The sequence below is a fragment of the Talpa europaea genome (assembly GCF_964194135.1).
Source record: "Talpa europaea genome assembly, chromosome: 14".
In the NCBI taxonomy this organism is placed as follows: domain Eukaryota; kingdom Metazoa; phylum Chordata; class Mammalia; order Eulipotyphla; family Talpidae; genus Talpa; species Talpa europaea.
The window spans coordinates 19,704,267-19,729,378 of NC_140082.1; the positions used below are offsets into that span (position 1 = coordinate 19,704,267).

At 47.9% G+C, this 25,112-nt stretch overlaps 1 protein-coding gene and 1 pseudogene across 2 annotated transcripts in view; both read left to right on the plus strand.

Moving 5' to 3' along the window:
* LOC311183685 (calpain-9-like) overlaps positions 1 to 5,611 on the plus strand; it is a gene marked incomplete at both ends in the record, with an annotated part of 68,240 nt that extends 62,629 nt beyond the window's left edge. The window contains 3 exon segments of the mRNA XM_084253230.1: positions 4,659 to 4,777; positions 5,121 to 5,251; positions 5,467 to 5,611. Of these exon segments, the coding sequence (XP_084109356.1) occupies positions 4,659 to 4,777; positions 5,121 to 5,251; positions 5,467 to 5,611 (395 nt within the window).
* Positions 5,612 to 7,484: 1,873 nt separating this feature from the next.
* Positions 7,485 to 24,950, plus strand: LOC311183686 (calpain-9-like; annotated as a pseudogene). The gene is made up of 5 exons: positions 7,485 to 7,604; positions 8,459 to 8,542; positions 9,984 to 10,069; positions 12,372 to 12,449; positions 24,782 to 24,950. The product of its transcript is annotated as a calpain-9-like (transcript).
* The last annotated feature ends 162 nt before the right edge of the window (positions 24,951 to 25,112 follow it).

Sequence of the window (25,112 nt, forward strand, 5' to 3'; positions counted from 1 at the left end):
TGGAGGTCAAGGCTATTCAGGATGAGTTGGGCCAGTCCCAGGCAACAGGTCCCCCCCCAAGGGGAGAGGGTGGGAGGCAGCCCTAGCCCTCACTCCCAGGAGGGTGTTCACCTGGGTGATGTATGTAAAGTGCTCAGCAGCTTCTGCTCAGAGCCCAGGGTGCTCAGTGTGGATAGGGGCTCAGGAAGCAAGCGTGCAGTGTCGCCATGATAGGGGTGCATAGGAAGCAAGGGGCTGCCCAACACATCCTGTTTTCCCTTCCCGCAGTACCCATGAGCCAGTGTCCATGCCCCCCCCCACCCCTAACAATTGTAGTTGATGGTCCTAAGGGCCATCAGCTGCTGCCTGGGACAAGGAGTCAGTGTTTCCTGTGCTGGATTAGTCAGGGCTCAGCCTCTGACTGGGTGGTGCTGGCTGCCTTCCCTGGAGTGGGGACCCGCCTGGGAGAGCCCCCTAGGGGTGGGCTGCCACAGCAAGGAACGGAGTGCAGAGAGGGCCGGGACGCAGCTGAGACCCTGCCACCCATCTGTCCAGTGACTGTGGTCACACCATCACACCACTGACTCCCCACACCTCAGTCTCCTCCCCTGTGAAGCTGAGACACTAGTGCCCACGGTAGACACGGCGTCCTGCTGCGGTTACTGGCATCACCATCACTTGCTCTGCATCCCACCTTCTGAAAGGCACTGGGTGCCCCATGTCTGCCTTCATGCTGTCTCCTTTCATGAAAATAATAGAGATGTGTTAAATACACAGCCTGTCTACTTAAAACACACACACAATTCTGGAACTTCAGAGCAGAGTTCAAGGTACACCTGAGTTCTTTATACAGTGGTAAGCTCTTTATTGCTATTTCCTGATGGAAGGGGTGGGGTGGGGTGGGGTGTGTGTGTGTGTGTGTGTGTGTGTGTGTACTGACCTATTTACCCGTCCACCTGAATCGTGTCTAAACGGCTTCTGGTCATCTAGTATTTTCCTAAACCTGACAAGGCTATCACTGAGTGCCTCAGGCTTTCTCCTGAGAAATTCTAGTTACTTCCTTCCCTCCTGCTTACCTCCCTGCCTCCACTTTCACCCAATCAAGTAACCCCCCCCCGCTGCCTGCGGGACTCATGCCATCCCCTGCTTCAGTGCCCTCTCTGGGGTCAGCACTGCGTAGCAACGAGGCATGGATTCCCCCAAAGGCCTCATCCTACCACAGCCTCCCCTTGTCCCGCCACCACAACACACTGTGACCATCACTCAGAATGCTGGGCATGGTGTAGGAAGCTGAGGAACAATGGGGTTCTCACAGGCAAGCCAGTGCCAGCCTCACAGAAGACGGGCTCTGAAGGGGGCGTCACAGGCAACAACAGTACCGATGGTTTCATTAAAACAGTATGAGTTGGAAAGAAGACACCAAGTATGTTGGGGGGGGATAAAAGGCTCCTAGGGAGGGTCCCAGGGCTTGAGACCAAGTTCCCCAAGCAGAGAAGAGGCTCCCTTCACTGACGGGCATGTAGGCAGAGGGGATGGAGGGGCCAAGTGATGTGACTGGCGCATCCTACCACGAGGCTGGGCTGTCCCTTTGCTTGTCCCTCCACTGGAAAAAATACTGAAACAGGAATGAAGTGTTCTGCTGCAAGAAAGGAGAGCCAGCCAGGAAGGGGCGGGAGGGCCAGGCTTCACTGACGATGCCCCCATTCTTCCAGGAAATAGTGAAAAACCCAGAATTCATTCTCAGAGGGGCCACCAGGACTGACATCTGCCAAGGGCAGCTTGGTGAGTGAGAGGGTCGCGCACGGAGAGCTGGTGGTTGTGTTATAGAGCAACCCCGATATTAAACGGGTTCCTGGCTGTGGGTCCTCACCCGCGCGCTTAAAAGGGGCTTATTAATACTCCACTACAGACACACACAAAAGGTTAATAAAAGGTTTATTTACAAGGGAAAAGGAAATAAGTAAAATGTACAACTCCGGGAGAAAATAGGGAAATAAAGTCTTTAATGCGTCCTACCCGATCCAATGACTTGGAAACCCAAAGTCACTCTCAGAGCTGGCCAGACGCTGCAAGCTGGTCGAGAGCCAAAAATGGGGGCCCCCAAATCCCACGTGTCTGCCTTTTATATCCACCTGGCTGCTTAACCCCACCCTCAGGTCCCAGCCACCTTCCCTTTGGTGGTTATGGGATTTGGAGTTCCCAGTGTCTTTGGCTTTGGCCTGGGGTGGGGGTGGAGTCCACAAAGCCTGTATGGAATTAGCTTTAGGACATTCTTTTCCCCCTAACAATTGGACAGACTGCTCCTGGGGTCTGAGCTGCTGCCAAGGCACAAGCAGCACAGGTCCCAGCAACTCCCTGCACAGGGATTGGGGAACATGACTGCTCCCATCTTCTGCTTCCCCCTCCTCCCCAGTCGGCCACTTGCTCTGCTGAATGGGAGCCAGAGGACTCTACATCCCTGGCGCTCTGCTCCCCACCAGTTTTCAGAGAACAGACAGATCCAGAGGCGCTGCCTGGCTGCTGGCTCCATCAGAACATTAGCTCGGTTGCCTGCTAGGCCTCCCCTCAGCACTCATTGCCTCACTTCGTCTTCCCAACCACGTTCCCAATTTTACAGAGAAACCCAAGTTGAGGGAGGCAAAGTGAATTATCCAAAGTCACAGACATGATAGATATGCAGAGTCAGGACCCCCAATTCCTCTTAACCACTTTGCCACACTGCCTCTGGGTTCACGCTTTAGGGACCACCTCAACCCCCAGAGGAATGAACCAAAGAGAGCAAACTACTGTGAGCGGGAGCAGACACTGAGTTCCCCACAGCTGAGGTCACCACTGTGGTCTGACGGATGAAGTGGGACATGCCAGGAGCTTCATGACAAGTGGCTGAGTTACCCTCCCAGAACTCAAAAGTCACACCTAGAATGATGATAGATGGTTGATACACAGACAGACAGACAGACAGACACATGAATCATGACCGAAGATAAACAGACGATGGACAGGTAGGTAGGTAGGTAGATGATAGACATAGAGACACAGACATGGTGGATACATGGAATTATACATTCTAAATATAACCTTGGCTTTTCAAAAAAAAGAAAGTGTTCAGGTTGGTCTTCATTTTCTGAGGTGTAGCCCCCCTAAGAGGTTCTCCCTGTTCCCCTCAACATCTCCCTCTCAGTTGTCAACCCCATTCTTCCTCTACTCCCCTCACCCACCCCTCCACACATCCCCCTGGTGATTCTCTTTCGCTAGGGATTATCATTCACTAGAAAAGCGTTGATGGGACTCCTTTGCTTTTTTCAAAGTTTTAATTTGTCACTTTGGTATAAAACTATTTTGAAATTACAACCTCAGTTGATTGTTGATGACAAATATTATTTTGTGTCACTTTTTCTACATCTGAATACTGTATATAACATATGAATAAGGGGCCTCCCCTGGTGGTGCAGCACTTGAGCGCTGGGATGCAAAGCTGCCTGCAGCCTCTGCTGTGCTGGTTCCATCCCTGGCCACCTGGCGAGGGTCCCACATGGTGGGACAGACCTCTCCTGCCGTCCACTGCTCCCCTCAGCAGTGTATTTCATAGTCTGCCTGCTCTGCTCCCCGCTCTGGCTCTGGTGAATTCTCTCACCCTCCCATGCTTCTGACTGTACCCAGTGCTTGTATAAATAATTAAATAAATCTTTAAAAAAAAAAACATATGAATGAAGGAGGGCCTCCCTGGTTGCCCTTGGGGTGAGCCTCACCACTCCACATCTGGCCTATACCCCACTTCTATGCAAAAAACAATAACCTGTGAATAAAGGATAGCAATAAAATGGACAGCTGTTAACCAGCCCCCCAAATAAGCACTTGCCTATCACCAACACCATCATTGCCCCTCCCTATCAGTGGCCACCTGCATGCTTTCACCTGACAAACTGAACTTTGCAGGCACCTTCACCCAGCATCGTGCTTGAGGTGAGCAAACCTATCCCTTGGCACAGACTCTACATTGATCAGTAATTTTCATCTCTTCTGGGGGTTTTTCCTTTGTTTTGCATTGTATAAATGGCATCTGAATCTCTCTCCTTCAAAAGCTGAGCACATTTCTGTGGAAGTCTGTACAGTGCAAGCTTAAAACACTGCTTGATGTTCGTACTCACTTTTGTGTTTTCCTCTGAATGGGGGCTAACTTGAAGGTTATAGCTGGGGAAACCAGCGGATCAGTCTACAGACCTTGACAATGCAAGATAAGTGAAAGTAGATGATGCCCATGGAGCTATTATTACCTACAACAAAGCTAAGGCATGAGTCCCAGCAAAGTGCTCCCTCTGAGTTCACCCCAAGTGCCACAGGCCAAGCAGGCATGATACATCACTCACCCTGGCGCGCTGACACTAACTCTCACAGCCCTGGCCTCCTGGCCTTCCATGGAGCTGACGTGCATAGAGCACAGTGACACCCACGTGGGCATGACCTGTACCACTGCCAAGACAAGAGCTGTCTGTGCTGAGTGGGCAGGAGAGCTGGGAAGGGAGGCAGAGGGGAGAGATTTGCTGGTAACCTTCCCAGATTTTAAGATACAGAAAAATACGTGGTCACATCTGGAATGCCCCACATCTTCCTTGGCCATGGAGTTGTCCTGTTTACCACAAATTAGCAGTTAGAACTGTGATTGATGATTTCACTTACAGGTGACTGCTGGCTGTTAGCCGCCATTGGCTCCCTGACGCTCAACGAGAAAGCGCTGGCCAGAGTGGTCCCCCAGAACCAAAAGTTTGGCTCCGGTTATGCTGGGATCTTCCATTTCCGGGTAAGTGAACTTACCTCATTGGGGCACTGTGTGATGTCAGGTGTTTCTGCAGCTGCTGGTCATCATGGGTGCCTTGTCCTCTTGAGAGAAAACTGGTCAGAGAGCCCTGGAGTGTCCACCCTGGCTCTGAGGGGGCCGCGCAGGGTCTTTGAGCCCATGTCAGGGGCGGGTGGGATGCTCTGCACGTGGCTCTGTGGACAAAGCACAGCTGAGCCCATCGCAGACCCCACGTGCCATTTTCCTCCAGATCTGAGGGAGAAAAAGCAAAGTGATAACGTGGAAAAGGGGGGCTGGACCTCCTGTGAGACTCAACCCTGCAACCTGTCTCTTCCCTGGGTGACAGTTCTGGCAACACAGTGAGTGGGTAGACGTGGTGATTGATGACCGGCTGCCCACCTCCAAGGACCGCTTGATCTACCACTCAGCTGACAACAACAAGTTCTGGGGCGCCCTGCTGGAGAAAGCCTATGCCAAGTGAGTGTCGCCCAGCGCGGGCAGGCCCCTGTCCCAGGGAGGCCAGTCTCCCTCCTGGGTCCTTTTTAGGGGACAGCCGTGGAGAGGGACATGGAGGCTCTGGGATGGCACGTGTGGGGTGGCAGCGCCACCCACCGGGGGCCCAGTCAGGGCTGAGGTGATACAGGAGTGGCTGGGGCAGCTTGCTGTCGGGGTCTAGCTGTGCCCATCCTCAGACACATGGCGTCGCATGTCCCTTCCCACCCCCTGCATGTGGATCCTGCCTTTGGCAGCAGCCAGAGTGCAGGGATGTTTCTGGGCAACGTCTCCGCCAGCACAGCCAGGGCAGATGCCTCAGGGCTCCTGGCCAGCCGAGACTGAGATGTCACTTTCCCACTTTGGAATTCTCCTTTAAAATTTTTTAAATTGTAAATTGACTGTTTTAACCATTTTTAACTATATTTCAGCGGCATTAAGTTCATTCACATTGTTAGGCAACCATCACCCACACAGCTTCAGCCTGCCAGACTCAAACTCTGCACCATTCAACACTACACCCCCTCCTCAGCCCCCCAGTCCCTGGCCACCACCCTGCTACTTTCTGTCTCTGGATTTCACTAACCTAGGAACCCCGGCTAAGTAGAATCTCGACAGTCCTTTCTATTCACCCGAGTGGCCACAGTTCCTCTGGCAATATCGCTCTCCAGCCCACCAGCTAGTCAGCAGCAGGCCATGATAGCAGAGTTCCTTCGGGATCCCCGTGGGCTCAACCTGGATCTTCAAGCTGTGGAAATCCATCCTCAGACAGGAAACAGGGAGGAAGGCCATGCTTCTACCTCCAAGTGGGTATATAAGTGGCCAAATAAAGTGAAGGTAAACGGAGGCTCAATTAATCCTGAAATCAGCAGGATGGGATTAAACCATGAAAGAACCAAAGGAGCTCCTTTTCCCACATGTCCGCCTCGTCTCATAAACTCCTTTGGTGCCACTGACAGGCTTGGGGGGAGCAAAGGGGATGCTTTCCAGGCCTGGTGGGGGCAACCCAGTCCTTCAACGAGTCCTACCATCAGGGACCTCTCCTCTCTAGGGTCAGCTTCTCTGCTTGGGGCTGGGTTGGGTGTGGTTTCATTCTCCAGGAGCTCAGAAGAGGGAACCCCTCACCTCCCCCCACCCCAAGCTGTGCAAAAGGCTTGAGTCAGTTGGTAGGATTTGAAACCTTTGCCTCAGGAGAAGAGTACAGAATAGGTTTCCTAAAAAGAAGGCAAATTAGCTCATAGAAAGATGTTCAACATCATTTGTCATTAAGAAACTGTAAATGGGGGCCTCCCAGTGGCCCAGGAGATTAAGCACAGCACTATGAAGCAATCCCCAGTCTCTGCAGAATGAGTTCGATTCCTGGTCGGCCAGAGGGACCCGCATGGTGCAGCAGACCTCTCCTGTCTCACCCGCTGCTCCCCTCAGCAGTGTATTTCAGTCAGTCTGCCTGTTCTGTTTCCCACTTTGTCTCTGGTGAATCCTCTCACCCCCTGCATTTCTGGCCTGTACCCCAGCTCTTGTATGCATACATAAATTAATCTTTAAAAAAAAAAAGAAACTGCAAATGAAAACAATAGTGAACATTGCTACACACCTACAAAGTTTATTTTATAACTCAAGCAGAGTATACATCCATAAAATGTGTGTCTATATGCACATTCTGTGTGTAGGTATGTGTATGTGTACATGTACAGACATGTTATGTGTGCAGTTGTGTGATTGGGAGTACCTGTGACCAGGCAGGAAAAGCTCCTTACCACTCGTCTACATGACTAATTCTTTCTTGGTCAGGTCCTATGAAGAAAGAGACTTATTTAAACATCACAGCAGTCCTAGAGGGGAGAGGACAACTGTCCCCCCCACTGTGCAAATCATGAAACTGAATCATGAGCGGGTTTGCGGAGGAACACTCAGCTTGTAAGAGGTGGGTCTGGCACTTGAACCCGCAGTCAGAGTAACCCACACCAGGCTGCCTCTCTCACAGAGAGTTCTTTTGTCTTCAGAGCATCAAGTAGACCCCAAATCCTACTTCCCATCTTCCTCCCATGCCACCCAGCCAGGGCAAGCCTTGGAGGTTTCTGATACAGTCAGAAAAACCTCTGGCTGGGGGCGCCACCTGGTGGCTTTCCTCATCCCTGCAGCCGTTTCCAAACTTCCTGGCTTCACAGGTTCAAAAGGGAGCTACAAGGCACTGAAGGGAGGCTGCGCCATTGAGGCTATGAAGGACTTCACTGGGGGTGTAGCCAAGGCCTTCGCAACCAAAGTGGCTCCAGAGAACTTCTATGAGATTCTCGAGAAGGCCTTGAAGAGGGGCTCTCTGGTGGGCTGCTCCTCCGATGTAAGTCGCTCACCTGTCTCTCCTTCCAAGCTCTCTGCCAGAGTCAGAACCATGAGCAGGTGCCCTGAGCACACACAGGAGGGCTGGCACTTCCAGGACTGGGGAGTGGCAGTGTTTCTTAATTTTAATCAATACAGAAGTTTCTATTTAATGTCTTTCAAATGACGAAGCTCAGACACCCTTGCTGTGTCAGGTAGAACAATCCCGACAAATCTCTGTCCCTTTCTCTACCCCAGAGGTGCTGTGTGTCCCCTTCTCAGCTCTGCCCTTGCTAATTAAAACAGCCACATGCACTCAGGAATTCAGGGCTGGGTTTGATTTCATGAAATGAAACCCTACTGTTTTCTGGAATCTTTGTTGATGTCACACATCATGAAAAATATATCAGTAGATATTTCACAGTGTTTTTTCTACTTTCTTTATGTACACACACACATAGTTTTGCGTCGTCTAGTTGTGAAACTTATCCAAGTTTTCTGTTTCCTCTTGAGTTCACCTTGGGAATTTGTTCTTTGCTAATAAATGACCCATCTCCTGGTGTTTTCAAGCTGGTGACACGGAGCTGAGTGTATCACAGTGTCTCCTCGTGCATGTGACTGTGCACCCCCATGAGGGGATGATCAGACAGTTCTGTTTGGGGCCAGAAAGTCAACTCTTTGTTGGGAAGGAGGGGCTTCTCATCCTGGGGAGAGTCTGGGAATGCCTCATTGTCAGTGCTAATGGGCCTCCTGTGGAACATTTTGTGTGTCACTTCCTCCTGGGGAGCAAAGAGGCCTGGCCAGGCAGAGCTGGGTCTGGCCCGATAGGGGAGTGAGTTACATGATGGGCCCAACAGTGCTATTTTCATGTTTTAGGCCATAAGAACTACAAAGTTCAAAGACCGTACACCTTTGGGTCATATTAAGCGTCATGCCTTCACTGTGACGGGAATTGACCAGGTAGGTGACGTGCAGTCCTGCTGGAGGGTGCAGGGACAGCCGTGACCTGCTTGTCCTTTTCCCTACTGCGTTGAAGCTTAAACTGAGCTTTCCGACTTCAGAGAATGTGTCATCTAGAGGAGGCAGCTAGCATTCTAACAGCAAAACAGGGAAGAATGTAACATGAGCTTCCATCATAGTTCCCTACTTGTGCAGCAGATAGGAGAACCTGGTCTTAGTTTTTCTTTTCTTCTCTAATTCCACATCAATCCTGTAATAGCGTTCTCCAGAGAAAAGACTCAATAGGATGGATGGGTGACTGGCTGGCGGGCTGGATGGATATATGGATGGATGGCTGGCTGGCTGGATGGATGGATGGCTGCATGGATGTATGATAGGTAGAGATAGATGGATAGATGGAGATTGGTACAGATACAGATACACAGTGGACCACTGAACAGGGGTACTAGCTGCACATAACTGTTGATTCTTCAAAAGCTTAACTGCATTGTCCTTTAGTGTCTGTGGGGTATTGGTTTTAGGGCAACCCTCCACCCCGATGGATACCAAAATCCACAGATGCCTAAGCCTCTTATAGTAGGTTCTCCAAATTCAAGATTCAGCCAACAAAGCAACGTCCAGGGTTGGTTGGATCTGAACTTGGAAATCTCTGATAGAATAAAATCCAAGAAAGTGGAGCAACTCAGTTCATTCACACTGATATTGTTTTGTCGTGTGTTAAGTGATGTATGTGTGTATATACATATATACCTGTGTGTATATACATACATACCTATGTGTATATACATACATAGTATATACCTGTATTAGGGGAAACTGCTCTGAGAGCTCAAATTTCTGGCTATTTGGTGAGTAGAAGTCTTATTTTCTCTTTCTCCAAAGCCCTTGTGAACTGTGCAGTTCCTGCCCCAGAACAGAGTAAGGACGGCTGGCTGGGCTTTCTTTCCTGACTCCAGGCTATTGTTGTGGACAGCAGAGATCCTCAGATGACACCCCAAATGGGAGAATATTGGCTTTGGAAGACTTAGACGTGATTTTTATTTATTGTTGCTGTTTAAATTCCCAACATGTGTTTCTATGCTTGTGTTCAGCTGTGAGTAAGAGGCTAAGGAGGAAGGAAAGTCAGGAGTAGCTCACTGAGCACTTCTGAGAATTACTCTTCACCTTTCTCTGTGGATTCTGAGGCTCCCCAGATAAACAAGCCTCTAGGGTTATTGCAGTCTAGCAAGTCACTCATTCATTTCGAGATTCATGTCACATTAGCCACTATGTTTAGCAGGACAATTCCGAGGGCAAGTTAAGAATGGATGAGTTTTGACATGTTTTTAATGTATAGAAGTTAAGAGGCTTCCGGTAAAGCCAGCCCCAGCTGAGAGGAACCACTCTGGAACTCACACATGAACTGATCCTTTCACATTCCCCTGCTGCCTTTGCCTTCCAGGTAAATTTCCAAGGCCAGAAAACTGAGCTTATCAGAGTCCGGGACCCTTGGGGCCGGGCCATGTGGAATGGGCCCTGGAGTGACAGGTGGGTCCTCACCACGACTCTCTAGCTCACGCCCACCTTAATGCTGTTCATGGGGTCCAGTGGGCCAAGGCTGGCTGGTGTGTCCTGGGAAGGAGAAGAAGCTTTTCTAACGTGCTCCCCTAGCTTCTAGGTGACCTCACCTGTTCCCCCTTCATTCCCTGGGGCCCGCCTTGAGTCAAACTTGACTCTCAGGGAAGACTCTTAGAGTGGCCTTTTGTCTTCCCTAGGATTGTTTTCTTGTAGGTGACTGTATTGCCTCCCATGCGGATAGTTCACATCCCCATGTATCGTGGGTCTTTATCTCCACATTTGAGTGGCCCCAGTGAAGTGTGTATGTGTGTGTGTGTGTGTGTGTGTGTGTGTGGTGGCAATGAGTATTTTCGGTGTGAGAATCCCTGAGTGCTGCCAGCAGGTCAGTACAGGATTCTCTGGACATTGGCCAGAAGCCCAGTGGCCCAGGAAGTGCAGACAAAGCAGAATAGGAAATTCAGCCACTAAGACTGCCCTGATGACCAGGATTATTTATTTGACTCCAATTATAGGAAAGGTCTTCCTTCAGGCCTGTGTCCCCTCCATGTCCCTTGAGAGGTGGCCCCTGTGACTGGGATGATGGGAGGGAGCAGGTGTGCACAGGCAGGATGCACCCTGACCTGTCTCTACCGCCTCCCTCTCTCCTTCCTCACCCAGAGCTCTGGCCAGCTTGGGCTCTTGCTGGCCTCTCTGCCCACCTGCAGCTCCTGGGACTCTAGGGAGTCTGTACAAATCTAGAACTTGATTAAAGCCAAGTCCGTGTTTGGCCTCAGCTCAGACAAGTCACCAGGGGGCGCCAGTCATCTGTGTGTCTGTGGCTTTATTAACCAGACTCCAGCTTGAGGGCACAAGACTGACAGTGAAGTGTCCCCCATCACTGCTCCCTTCTGCCACTCCCACCCCCTCCTGCCTTCCACCACCTCAGAACCAAGGGACTTTGGCAGAGACTGATTCACATCAGACCCACATCAAAGCAGGCATGAACTCGGCCTTCCTCTCCTGGCGGAAAGGGAAGGAAGAGAAATCACGAAATCAAAAGGAATGAGACTGCTTTTAGCTCCTAAGATTTATAGAGTCCCTTAACTCAGGGGACAGAGTCTCTAAAAGGACAAAGGCTACTTTTTCCTTTCCCTGAGAAACATGGTAAAGAGGAAGAAGTGGGTTTTTCTTGGAACACAGCTGGGGACTGCCTGCCTCCAGACAGCCTTGGAGGGATGGGAGGGTCTGTCCCTGCCCTGATCCCAGATCCTGATTCTGCCTGGTGCCAGAGGGAGGCTGGAAAGCTCAGCTTAGCCTTTGGACCCATTATGTGGGTGTGAGCCATTGGAAGAAAATGGCCCAAAGGAAAAATCAAGGCTCATAGTTTTGTTCTCCAGACCCCGCCAAGGGCAACCTGGAGAGAGGCTCTGAGTTCACTTGGCTCTTCTGAGCCCTCCCCCAGGAGTCAAGACCCATGGGGTATGGGAAATGGTTCCTCCCATGAGAGTGCTGAGGTGGTGGCAGCGCCATTTGAACTGCACTTGATCCTTCAACAGCACAGGTTTAACTGTACACGTTCATTATACTCAGATCTGTTACCTCTCAGCAGGTTCTGCAGCAATTGATTCAACCAACTTTGCATGATGGTTGGCTGAATCCTCAGATGCAGAACCCTCAGGATAAGGAGGACTGACAACAAGTAACATCTGGATTTTCTACTGTGCAGGAGGTTGATCACCCCAAGTTGTTCAAGGGTGAACTGCTTCTGGAGACAGGGGTGTGTGTGTGTGTGTGTGTGTGTGTGTGTGTGTGTGTGTGTGTTGGAGGGAGGAGGATGTCCCAAAGAAGCAGTGGACTTAGAGGTGTCATTCCCAATTTGGAGGGCAGTAGGTGCTGCTCACCTGAGGACAGGCAAGGCCCCCTGGCAGAACACGATCCAGCATCCCAGGGAGGTCGCAGCAGGAAAGTACTTGGTAGATCAATGTCAAACAAGCTTTTCAAACAAGTTATGATTATGACTTTTCAAAGTGTCAGCTGACAAAGAACAGAACTCAAGTGAGTTTCCCTGCCTGTGGTGGTCTCTTGAGAAGCACCTTCTTCCATTGGCTGCCCTTGGAAATGTACTTTCTGACCAATCTCAAAGCCTCTGGCACATTTCTGGGGTCCCTGGTATAGTCACTGAGCAGGATCTATTCCTTTCATAACCGCACACCCTGGTTCCTAGGAAAGGGTGCTCCCCTGCCCCAAGGCCAGTACTGCTCATGACCCACGTGCTGATTTGGTTTATTCCTAGTTCTTCTGAGTGGCATTCTGTGGACCCTGCTGAGAGAAAGCGCCTGTGTCACCCTGCTCTGGACGATGGAGAATTCTGGTAAGGTTCTTACCTCTTTATTTCTGTACTAACTGCAAAACAGGTATGACAAGCCCCCATGGCCTTTGGGTGTAAAGAACACCCCATTTCTTCCTATCATTTTATCGTACATTTCAGTAAATCACATACACCTTTCTCAAAACCCTTATATCCACCCAGGTTGGCAAAGGATTTAATATGTCACGTGATGGGGACTCTCCCCATCTCCAGACTTGTTTAGAGTGTCAAGGGAATCCATGTGACCCAGGAAACAGAAGGCTCATCCTCCCAGCTCTCACCCAGCCTCCCTCCACTAAACCATCCATCATCCAAGTTTGCATTTGAATCTGCAGCCCAGTGAATTTGCATGCAGGCAGCAAGCTGCTCCCTGGGTCACTACCTCCAGGCCCAACTTGGTGATGTTGTAGAGCAACCCCGATACAAAACGGGGTGCCTGACTGTGGGTCCTCACCCGCGCGCTTAAAAGGACTTATCAATGCTCTACTGCAGGCACACGTGAAAGGTTAATAAAAGGTTTATTTACAAGGGAAGGGGAAATGAGGAAATATACAGCTCTGGGAGAAAAGCGGGAGACAAAGTTTTAAATGAGTCCTACCCGATCCGCTGATCAGGAACCCCAAAATGGCGCTCTGAGAGCTGGCCGCCAGCCAGGAGCGGTGAAGCCGGGAGGCGAGCGATCGCAAGCCAGAGAGAGTCCTAGGCCCACGTGTTTGGTTTTTTATATCCAACCTGGCTGCCCAACTCCACCCTCAGGTCCCAGCCACCCTCCCCTTGGTGGTGATGGGATTTGTCTTCCCCAATGTCCTGATGGTTTTAGTCTGGAGTGGGGGTGGAGTCCACAAAGCCTGTATGGGATTAACTCAGGACATCACTTCCCCCTAACAATTCTCCCCTTTCACTTTTTGCCACCATTTCCATGGTGATGAAGATCAAACATATGGATGCTGGGATACAGTCTCAGATGAAAGTTTTCCAGGGTTCCAGTCTGAAAGAAAACGAATCCCTCCAGGTATTGTCCATTGTGGAAAGCAAAAGTCCTCCATTCCTGGAAAAACAGTTCATCAGTCCCAGCCGAAAAAAAAAAAAACAGCTGGAGGCATTAGCCAGAACAAGACAGCAGATATGTCAAGATCACAGGAAAAAAAAATGTTAAAATGGTTCAACTTATGCAAAAATGAATTCTCTCAACCTTGATCCCAAACTTTAACAGCATAGCAAAAGTTTGCAATTAAGTCTACTTTTAAACCATTTTGCCTATTTTTGCATAAAATCACAGGGCAGAATAACTAAGCAGCAATTTTAGCTGGCTTTGTTGAAATACTCCATATAGGATCAGAGCGAACCATTGGCATCCGGTCGATGTAGGCTTCAGGTACAAAGTTAGTCTCATCAGACTCCACCTGGGCTTTCCTCTTCTCGAGGGTACCAGGGCATTTTCGTTGGCCGGGTTGTCCAGTCCTGCCAATGGAGGCAAGCTTCCTCACCTTCTTTGGAGGTCTCTGGAACCCTACAAACAAGGCAAACAGGTTCTCCTCTTCTTGGTTCAGCTCTGTTTCAACTTTCTGGAAGAACTCCACACAAAGCCACACAATGAAACTTATGTCCAATTTTTTCAGTTTAAACAAAATCCCTATGGAAGTTATACAAAAACAGACTCTGAGATAAGTAGTAAAAGATTACTACCACTATTTTTATGCTGTGTTGGTATCAAGGGGAGAGAAAATGCAAATACAAGTTAGCTTTGTTGGAAAAAAAATTACAACCTTGCTGCAGATCCTGGTCACCAAAACAAGAAAACTTTGTGGATTTAGAGCAAAATGCAAAAAAAATCATCAGTATTATTATGTCAAGGAAAACTTAGTAAATATGAGGCGTATGTCCAAGTCTATTCAGTCCTTAGTAGAAAAGTTTTACTCTCAACAGTTCCATCAATAGGAATCTGTTGAGACCTTTTCTCCCTATATTTTCAGAAACAATTTCTGTAGATGTGAAACAATTGAATTATATAATATTACAAGGTGACAATCACCATTGACAATTTACATACATACCAGATACTACTGTTAACATTTTGTACATACCAAAGTTTTACCATTTTCCCAAGTGACAATGCTTCCCTTCCAGTTTTACTTCATTAGGTAAAATCCAAATAGAAAAAAATTCATCTAATGCCTTTCCCAGGAGGAAAGGGAGAAACTTTGTGGAGTGTCTCAGGAGCTCTACTGCGGTTCCACAAAATTTCCTTGCATCAGCCAAATGACAGGCTACCAAATTTGTACTTGAATTTAGATTTCTGGGAAGCTTTGCCATAAATATCAGAAAAATAACAGAAACAACAATGTTCAATCTCTATGAAGGCACCGGCTTAGTTCAGTAGCACAATGTTGACAATCAAACCATAACCTTTAGTTTTTTCTCATAACTGGAGACTCTCTTTTTTTTTTTTTTTTTTTTCAACGTCTATGGGCACCATGTATACCAATTAGTCAATCACTTGAGGTCAAGACAAAGACACAAGGAAAGGACATACAGACATACAACATATAGACACAAAGAGCTCATTAGTTACCATTTATCACGCGTGGGATATCTCATGCAACTGCAGTTTCACTCATTGGCCAAAGTAACAAAAAGAAAGCAGAGAAAAAAATCTCAAAGGTAAAAAAAAAAAAGCAGAAAGTTAAAAAAAATAACAAAATCAAAATCAAGATTGAAAACCTTTCTGTGTAAAAAAAAAATAGTGGCACCATATGCATGATCCTAGATGTTATTTCACGTCTCCTAAACTTTGAAAAGAAGAAGATTGGTTAGAGCATGTTAGTTTTCTCAGGGTTTCTTCAGGAAAAAAAAATGAGTCCTTGGGTATCCTGTAACAATAACTGGAAAAGAAGTCAGTAACATTCAAGTTTTTGTCTGTTTCTTAAACAAATACCTCAAGTCCTCAATGGGTTCACAAGACCAGTGGGACTTCGTCTCTGGGTCAGTTCCTCCTGGGGCTTTCTTAACTCTGGAATGATGTACCCAGGGTTTTATGCCTGCAAGTTTCAGAGAAGTATGTGTGCTCAACAAGACATCATAGGGACCAGTCCATTTTTCTGACAGCTGGTTTTGAGCATCCCCGCTCTGCCAAGTCTTCAGTAAGACCTGATCTCCAGGTTTGAAGGGATGCAATGGTTGATCAGGAGGCATAGAGATCCTTGAGGTTGCAAAGTTATGAATCACTGCCAGAACCTCCTGGATGTGTTTCACATATTGCGTGATCCGGCAATCTTGTGTTATTTCCGGACTGGCTTTCAGAACTGAGGCCTGAAAAGGTCTTCCAAACACAATCTCAAAGGGGCTTAATTGTAGCCCACTTCTAGGTGCCACTCTTATGCGGAGGAGGGCAAGGGATAGTACCTGGTCCCAACGAAGTTGTGTTTCTTGGCACAGTTTTGCCAAGGTTTTCTTCAAGGTGTGGTTCATCTTTTCTGTTTGCCCGGAAGACTGCGGTCTCCAAGCAGCATGCAATTTCCAGTTTATCTGTAACGCACTGCTTACTGCATGGGTGACGTCAGAGACAAATGCCGGCCCATTATCACTCTGGATAGAGTCCGGCAACCCAAAGCGAGGAATTATCTCTTTCAGTAGCTGTTTGGCAACCTCGGAAGCTTTTTCCGTCTTTGTGGGAAATGCTTCCACCCATCCCGAGAACGTGTCGACAAAAACCAAGAGATATTTGAAATTGCCTGTTGTTCTAGGCATTTGTGTGAAGTCCACCTGCCAATCCTCAAAAGGACACTTGCCCCGATATTGAACCCCAATGGCTTTAGGGTGGGAGTTAGTCTTGGGGTTATTCCTGGCACATAATTCACAACCTCTGCTGATCCGTTGTGCTATTTTGTGTAAATATGGGCCCTTCAAATATGGGCGCACTGTTTCTAATAAGGCATCTCTCCCATAGTGAGATCCCTCGTGAAGATGTTTTAGCACCGGATATACCAGGGCCTCCGGGAGGAGTATCATCCCATGAGAGTTTACTCTCCAAGTAGAGCTGGGATCAAACTCAGTAAATCCCCATGCACGAGCTCTCTCCTCATCCCGCTCGGTGTATTCAGGAGCATACTGAGTCAGGTCCACAAGAGGGATGAGTGCACCCTGGAGGGCAGAATGGGCAGAACGGGCAGCGGCCTTAGCCACCCGATCGGCTGCCCTGTTGCCCTTTGCCATGTCAGACCCACCCTTTTGGTGGCCAGGACAATGCATCACGGCAACAGCTGATGGTAAAGCTACTGCCTTTAACAGGGCCAGGATTTCTAATGGATGTTTGACATCCTTGTTACTGGCAGTAAGAAGTCCCCGCTCCTTCCAAATGGCCCCATGCATGTGGAGAATCATAAAAGAGTACTTGGAGTGGGTAAATATATTGACTCTTTTACCTTTCGAGAGTTCCAATGCACGGGTCAGGGCTATTAATTCAGCTTTTTGCGCTGATGTACCTGCCGGAAGAGCCTTGGCCTCCACGGTGTTCTGGAGCGTCACCACTGCATATCCAGCACATCGACGGCCTTGGTCCATGAAGCTGCTGCCATCTGTAAATAGCTCCCACTCTGGGTCTGGCAGAGGCTGGTCAGTTAGATCTGGTCGGCTGGCATACACTGTGTCTATGGTTTCTAAACAATTGTGGATTAAAGTGTCATCCTCAGGTCCATCTGCATTGCTTGGAAGCAGTGTGGCGGGATTCAGGGAGTTAGAAACCTGCAGCTTCACATTAGGATTGTCTAACAGAGCTGCTTGATATTTTCCCATTCGCCCGGCAGTCAACCAAAGTCCACCCTTCTGCTCCAGCAATGTCAAGACCTGATGTGGCACACACACAGTGATGGGCTGACCCAATGTAAACTTCTCTGCCTCATGTAGGAGGTCACAAGTGGCAGCCACAGCACGCAAACATGGAGGCCATCCCTTAGTGGTGTGGTCCAATTGTTTGGACAGATATGCAACGGGCTGCATTTCTGGTCCCAACAATTGGATTAGTACTCCAAGGCCAACACCCTGTCTCTCATGTACATAAAGTTTGAATGGCTTCCTAAGATCTGGAAGCCCTAATGCTGGTGCTGAAATCAACTTTACTTTTATTTCTTCAAAGGCCTTTTGACATTCTGAGGTCCAAGACAAAGGTTCAGAGTCCAGGCCTTTGAGAGCATCGTACAAGGGTTTTGCTATTAATCCAAAGTTAGGAATCCAAATCCTGCAAAACCCAGCCATACCCAAAAATCCACGCAACTGTCGCCGGTTGCTGGGGACTTTAAGGGCTGAAATTACTTGTTTCCTTTCTGTCATCAAGCTCCGTCTGCCTTTCCTAATTTCAAACCCCAAATACGTCACCGTTTGTTTACAGATCTGTGCCTTTTGGGGTGACACCTTATAGCCACATTCTGCCAGGTGGTTCAGTACCACTATGGTATTTTCCAGACAAGATTTGTAGTCTGGACTTGCAATCAATAAATCATCTACGTATTGCAACAAGACGCCCTGGTTTAATTGAACCTTCCTGAGATCCCTGGCCAGTATTTCCCCAAAAATAGTTGGGGAGTTCTTAAACCCCTGTGGAAGCACAGTCCAGCAATACTGGAGAGTGCTCTTGGACTTAGGGTCTTGCCACTCGAAGGCAAAAAGCGGTTGATCCTGGACATCTATTGGGATACAGAAAAAGGCATCCTTCAGGTCTAATACCGAAAACCACCCAAAATCACCAGGTATGGCAGTTAATAAGGTGTAGGGATTAGGCACAGTGGGATGTAAATCCCGAACAATGTCATTAATGGCCCTTAAGTCTTGGACAAAACGGTACTCGCCTGTATGGGGTTTCTTCACTGGCAGAATCAGAGTGTTATACGGTGAGCGACAGGGCCGAATGAGTCCAGATTGAAGGAACCTTTTCAATACTGGCTCAATTCCCCTCAAGGCTTCCTCCTTTAAGGGGTATTGCTTCCTCCTCGGGGTTCTACTCCCCTCTATCACTTCTATCTTTACAGGCTCAGCATTTTTCGCACGTCCTGGGGTTCCATCAGCCCATACCCATTTACTTACTCTTTCAACAATTTCTGGAGGTAAAATTTCACCTTTCGGTGGAACATCTTGAGTAAGCAACATCTGGAACCGCAGAGCATGCTCTGGAGGCACCTGTAGGTGAAGCCTCTGATGTTTTGGTGAGAATATAATTCGTGCGTTGAGCTTACTTAAAAGGTCACGACCAAGGAGAGGGATTGGACACTCTTCCATGTATATGAAGCTGTGCTGGAGCTGTGTGGTGCCTAGCCGGCACTCCAAAGGTTGCAGGAAGGGTGTCTGTTGTGACTTCCCTGTAACCCCAATGACTGCTGCAGTCTTTTTGCTCATTTTAGTTAATTTCGAATTCAAAACTGAGTATGTTGCTCCAGTGTCCACCAAGAAATCAATCAGACGATCCCCCACAGCGAGGGTTACCCGGGGCTCTGAGGGGGTTATTCTAATGGGCTTCTCTAGATCTAGTGGAGCCCCCGGGCACCCCTATTCTGCATCTGAACTTTCTCCATGAACTATCATTTGTCTCCTTTCCTCTGCACTCGACTCTAGATTCCTTCTACTCTGTCTGTATTCCCTCCTATCTTCACCTGAGGCTCTACCCTGTGCTGTCATTTGTCTCCTGTCCTCTGTACTGGGCTCTCGATTCCTTCTCTGTCTGTATTCCCTGTCATCATCTGAGCCTCCACTCTGTGCTAACATTTGTCTTCTTTCCTCTCTCCTTGGTTCCTGGTTCTGTGTGCTCCTTCTATATTCCCTCCTGTAACCCCTACGTGAATCATCATGTCTTGGGGTTCTCTGTCTTCTATCCTGCCTTCTATAATTATTGCATCTGCCGCTTCCCTGTAACCTGGGACAACTGTACTTCCAATGTCCCTCTTCCCTACAGAAAGCACACTGATTTCTTCCTAGGGGTTCACGTCTCTGTCCATTATTGTTTCCCTGAAACCCTGTTCTGTGTTCTCTTTGTAAAAAAACAGTCGCAGGTTTCGGTCTCCTGTGCTCTCTATTATTATAAACCCTGAATGCCAGGTCCACTACCTGGGACGGACTCATCTCAGTGACGCCGTCCACCTTAGCTAACTTTTTCTTTATGTCTGGGGCACTATGGGTAATGAAAGCCGTAGTGATCAGACGAGCATTTTCTGGGGCATCTGGGTTTATGTCCGTGTGGTTAGTGTAAGTTTGAATAATCCTCTCAAGGAACTCTGACGTATCCTCATTAGCTCCTTGCTCGAGTTCCAATATTTTTGTTAAAGTTTTTTTGTTTGGGGATCCCCTGCTTCAGTCCTACCAATAAGCATTTTTTATAGAGATCCAACATCGCCGTTCCTCCATTGTTAGGGTCCCATCCAGGATCTCTCTCTGGGACAACAACCTCCGGCTCTGGGGACTGCCTATCCTGTTGGTGGAGACGGTCAGCCTCCTCCCTGGCTTTCCTGAATACCATCCTCTGCTCATCCAGCGTTAATAAAGTATGCAGCATGGACTGTATATCTGCCCAGTTAGGGCGGTGGGAGACAAAGATAGAGGCAAACAAGTTCGCCATCCTCTGAGGAGCCTGCCGGTACGAGGGAACAGAGCTCCTCCAATTTAGGAGGTCCGCAGTACTGAACGGATGGTGCGACCAAAAGTACCCAGCAGGTCTCCCATGTTCATTTAAGCCACCCATTGGCATCTGGCGAAGGGGAAACTGCCCTGCCTCAGGTTGATCCTTCCTGCCAAAATGGGTGCCGAGTCTAGTGTGGGGAGGGGACGCCATTTTAGTGTCCTCCCCAGAGGGCAGTGGAGGCTGTGCAGCCTCAGGGGTCTGTACGGGAGGGGCTTTGTCACGTGGAAGAGGATTTTGTCCTCGTGTATTTAAAGTATTTAAAATATGATGCTCCTCCTCTTCTAACTCTGCTCGCTGGCTGTCCTCATGGAAAGGGGAAGGTCTATCCTTTCTCTGCACCATTAGCCTAGCCTTCGCCTCCGCCATATCTAATTTATGGAGGGCGGCCTGCATCTGGTCCTGCATACCTTTAAAAGCTGACTCAAAAGTCCGATTTTGTTGTTGCACTTGAGACAGCATGCTTTGATAAGCTGACTCAAAAACGTTACGATTTTCATCCCTTATACTCTTAATAGTTAAATCAAAAACCTGATTTAGTTGTTGTATGGCCACGTTAAAAGCCTGAATTTGTTGTTGCACATTCTCAGTATGTGAAGTAGAACTTCTACCTCTCACAGAAACAAGAATGTAGCAAACTGCGCTTACACATATTACCAAAAAACCACCCAGAAGCACAGTCTGTAAAGGGATGGCTTGTAAACCACCCATGTATGTATACAATAGTAAAATCACGTGCCATACACCAGGCTTCATCAAATTATTTATATTAATGAAACTGGTGGTGATATTTAATGGAAGAAGGCTGCTCAAATTCAAGGCCGGAAGGAAACTGAAAGAACTCAGGCTAGGGATGAAACTGTATAGGCTCATGGTTGAGGCCATATTTGAGTCAAAACACACCCACAAGGGCTGTACGCACAGGGAAAAAAAAAAAAAAAAACAGACTTTTCAGGACTAGAGACAAATATTATACTGCTAGTCCTGCAGAACTAGTGCGCTTATGGTGACCAACGCAAGGAATGTTACTTTGGGCTGGTCAACCGCGGGTGTAACTTGGAAACCACGCTGGGCGCCAAACTGTTGTAGAGCAACCCCGATACAAAACGGGGTGCCTGACTGTGGGTCCTCACCCGCGCGCTTAAAAGGACTTATCAATGCTCTACTGCAGGCACACGTGAAAGGTTAATAAAAGGTTTATTTACAAGGGAAGGGGAAATGAGGAAATATACAGCTCTGGGAGAAAAGCGGGAGACAAAGTTTTAAATGAGTCCTACCCGATCCGCTGATCAGGAACCCCAAAATGGCGCTCTGAGAGCTGGCCGCCAGCCAGGAGCGGTGAAGCCGGGAGGCGAGCGATCGCAAGCCAGAGAGAGTCCTAGGCCCACGTGTTTGGTTTTTTATATCCAACCTGGCTGCCCAACTCCACCCTCAGGTCCCAGCCACCCTCCCCTTGGTGGTGATGGGATTTGTCTTCCCCAATGTCCTGATGGCTTTAGTCTGGAGTGGGGGTGGAGTCCACAAAGCCTGTATGGGATTAACTCAGGACATCACTTCCCCCTAACAGTGACAGGGACCCCTGAGGGCGCCACCTTTGGAGCATCTCAAAATACAGATCAGTAGGAAGGAATTCTTAATCTGGCCTTTCCACAGAGCTGAAAATCTTTGCTAATGTAAAGTTGGTTAATGGCCCTTTATCTCTAGAAATCATTTCAAGTCTTGTTTCTTCCTGTGGGACCTGGAAACAGTTGACTCTTTCCAACTCTGCAAGACCACAGATGTCTGATTTCTGGTTCTGTTTCCTTTCATATGCTCATGCCAGTGAATTCTTGCCTAACTCCTTCCCTTTTTTTTTCCCATTTTATATATTTTTTACATCATTTTTCATTTTTGCACAATGTATGCATTTTCATCTTGATTTTATTCCCCATAAAATTCCCACCCCCCTTATTTTGACCCTAATCTCTCCCTTCCTTTTCCTCCCCACCCCCCCGTAGTGTGTCTCTGGTTTATAGTTACTTGTTGATTTTGAATTTTACTTTATTATAATTAGTCTTTTTCCTGGTCCCTTATTTAGGTTTTCCAAATTCCTGCCATGCGTGAGACCATCCGATATTTTTCTTTTTCTGGCTTATTTCACTGAGCACGACCTCTTCCAGCTCCATGCATGTTGGTGCAAATTGCCTGAGTTTATCTTTTTTGATTGCTGAATAATATTCCATTGTGTATATGTAACACATCTTCTTGATCCAGTCATGTACTTTGGGGTATTTGTGTTGTTTCCATATCTTAGCTATTGTAAATAGTGCTGCTATAAACATAAGGGTGCAGGTGCCCTTTTGAATTAATGTTTCTGTATCCTTTGGGTCATTAGACAGGAGCAAAACCTAGTCCCTCTCATTAGATACATTCCAAACTCCCCTCCTTTACATAACAAAAGACACTTTTTATCACTTTCAACAATAAAAAAATCCAAGTTCAGGGAGACATTTGTCAGGAAATGAGGATAAAGACCAAATATATGAGAAATATACTTTGGTCACCTGAATGACAAAATATTTCTCATAAATTAAAATAACACACTGTCTTTATACTGATACTGAAACCAGCAATAGGCTCACTTCCTGTCACTCCTCAAAATCAACGACTACAGCACGATTTTGGGGGGAAGAAAGTATTTTTTTAATTGTGATGTCAACCAACAAAGAGATAAGAGGCAAGGCTCAAATCTGGAAAGTAGAAATGATTTTATAGAAATGGAGGTAGAAAGGAAATAAAAGTTAGGAATGTGGGGCCTCCCCGGTGGCACAGCGTTGAGCACCAGGTTGCGAAGCTGCCCGTAGCCTCTGCAGCGCCAGTTCGATCCCCAGCTGCTCCCCGGACACCAGAGGAGGGTCCCACATGGCGCGCAGACCTCTCCTGCCGCCCGCTGCTCCCCTCAGCAGTGTACTTCGGTCCTTCTGCCTGCTCTGCTCCCTGCTCTGGCTCTGGTGAATTCTCTCACCCTCCCGTGCTTCTGACTGTACCCAGTGCTTGTATAAATAAATAAATAAATCTTAAAAAAAAAAAAAGTTAGGAATGTAAAGTTTTTGGATTGACTAAGTCTGATCAAATAGTTACATATGGATCTATATATGAAAGGGTTTCCAGATTCTTGGGATGGACCCCTTGCTTCTGGATGTGGTCTAATCTGTTCTTTTTTCCTGTTTTCTTGGTTTTGTGTCAGTAGTCTCTTGGTTCTGACCAGCTTGGAATATGGCTTAAGATCAATTTCTTCTGCACACGTTTGTGTCATAGGACTCATAGAAAAGTGTCACACCATGTTGCCTTCCTAAGAGCAGGTTCAAGAGATTGTCAAACATGCACAACTATTCTGGGGATCACCCATGGTTTCAATACTCCCAAGTTTATATCTGCAGTTCCTGTCCTTGGAATTCCAGATCCATCTATTCAAGGATCTACTCAGTATCTCCCTGTGAATATCTACTCACTAGCACATCACAGGATCACATGTCTGAACCTCAAATCCTTCTCTCCCAAACTTGCTACAACACAGTCTTCTCCGTCTTTATCCATCCAACTCTTCAAACCACGTAACATCTTGCCTTTCATTCTTTTCCTCACATTTAATCCTCCAGCCAGTCCTATAGACTCGACCTTCAAAATATGTCTTAGGGCCTCCCTGGTGGCGCAGCGGTTGAGCGCTGGGTTGCGAAGCTGCCCGCAGCCTCTGCAGCGCCGGTTCGATTCCCAGCTGCTCCCCGGCCACCAGAGTAGGGTCCCACATGGCGCGCAGACCTCTCCTGCCGCCCGCTGCTCCCCTCAGCAGTGTACTTCGGTCCTTCTGCCTGCTCTGCTCCCGCTCTGGCTCTGGTGAATTCTCTCACCCTCCGGCGCTTCTGACTGTACCCAGTGCATGTATAAACAAAACAAACGAACAAACAAACAAATAAATAAATAAATAAAACATGCCTCTATTAAAAAAAAAAAAAGTAAAAAAAAAAACAAAACAAAATACGTCTTAAACCTGATCACTGCTCACCACCTCCCGTCCTACCAGCCTGGACTGACCCACCCTCATCTGTCACCTGGGCAACAGCACACACTTCATAGCTGGTGACTCCACTTCAATCTGTGCCCTTTCTCATGGGTCAAGGGTTATGGGTCATGTTAACACGTCCTACTGTTTCTCCATCTAATCAGAGTCAAAGCTGAAAGCCTTATGATGACCACCCTGGTCCACCATTATCTTTGAACATCATCCTTCACTCACTTAGCCGTCTTAAGATCTTGTTCTCCAACTACCTGGACTGCCAAAAAGTCATTATGTCCCAACCCCTACACTCCAGGCCCCTACCTGAATAGTCAGAGTTTCCTTAGCTGTTTATCTAAAATATCCCCTACACTGCACGCTCCCCCTTCACCCTACTTTCTTTTCCTTTGTAGTGCTTATATATATATATCAACCTATATTTTAAGCTTTTCTTCCTTTTTATCTTTCTTAACCTTTTCTTTACCTTTTTTTTGGGGGGGGAGTCTATTTTCTTCTCCCAGGCCTGATTTCTCCCCAGTCCTCCAGGACAGAAGCAAGTGCTCAATAACTGTTGGATGATTGAATGAATGAGTAGGTCATGCAATGTCATCCCTCCAGAGCATGTCTCTCTCCACTTTGCTGCAGGATGGCATCTGTGGACTTCAAGGCCCATTTTGACAAAGTTAAGATCTGCTTCCTCACTCCTGATGCCCTAGAGGAGGATGCCCTCCACAAGTGGTAAGTAACGGTCCACCAAGGAAGGTGGGTCCCGGGCTCCACGACTGGAGGCTCCCGTGAATCCCTGGGTTGGTAGTCTCCCTACCCTTCTCTTTGTCATCCCCAAGTGTTGAGTCCAAACCAGGACATCAGTAGATCAGGCCCAGGACCCTAGAGAAGGCCCCAAACATGGAGCTAGACAGAAGCATTTCAGTGATGATTGGGAAAAGAGGATTGCAAAGGTTTGGTAGGACTTTGG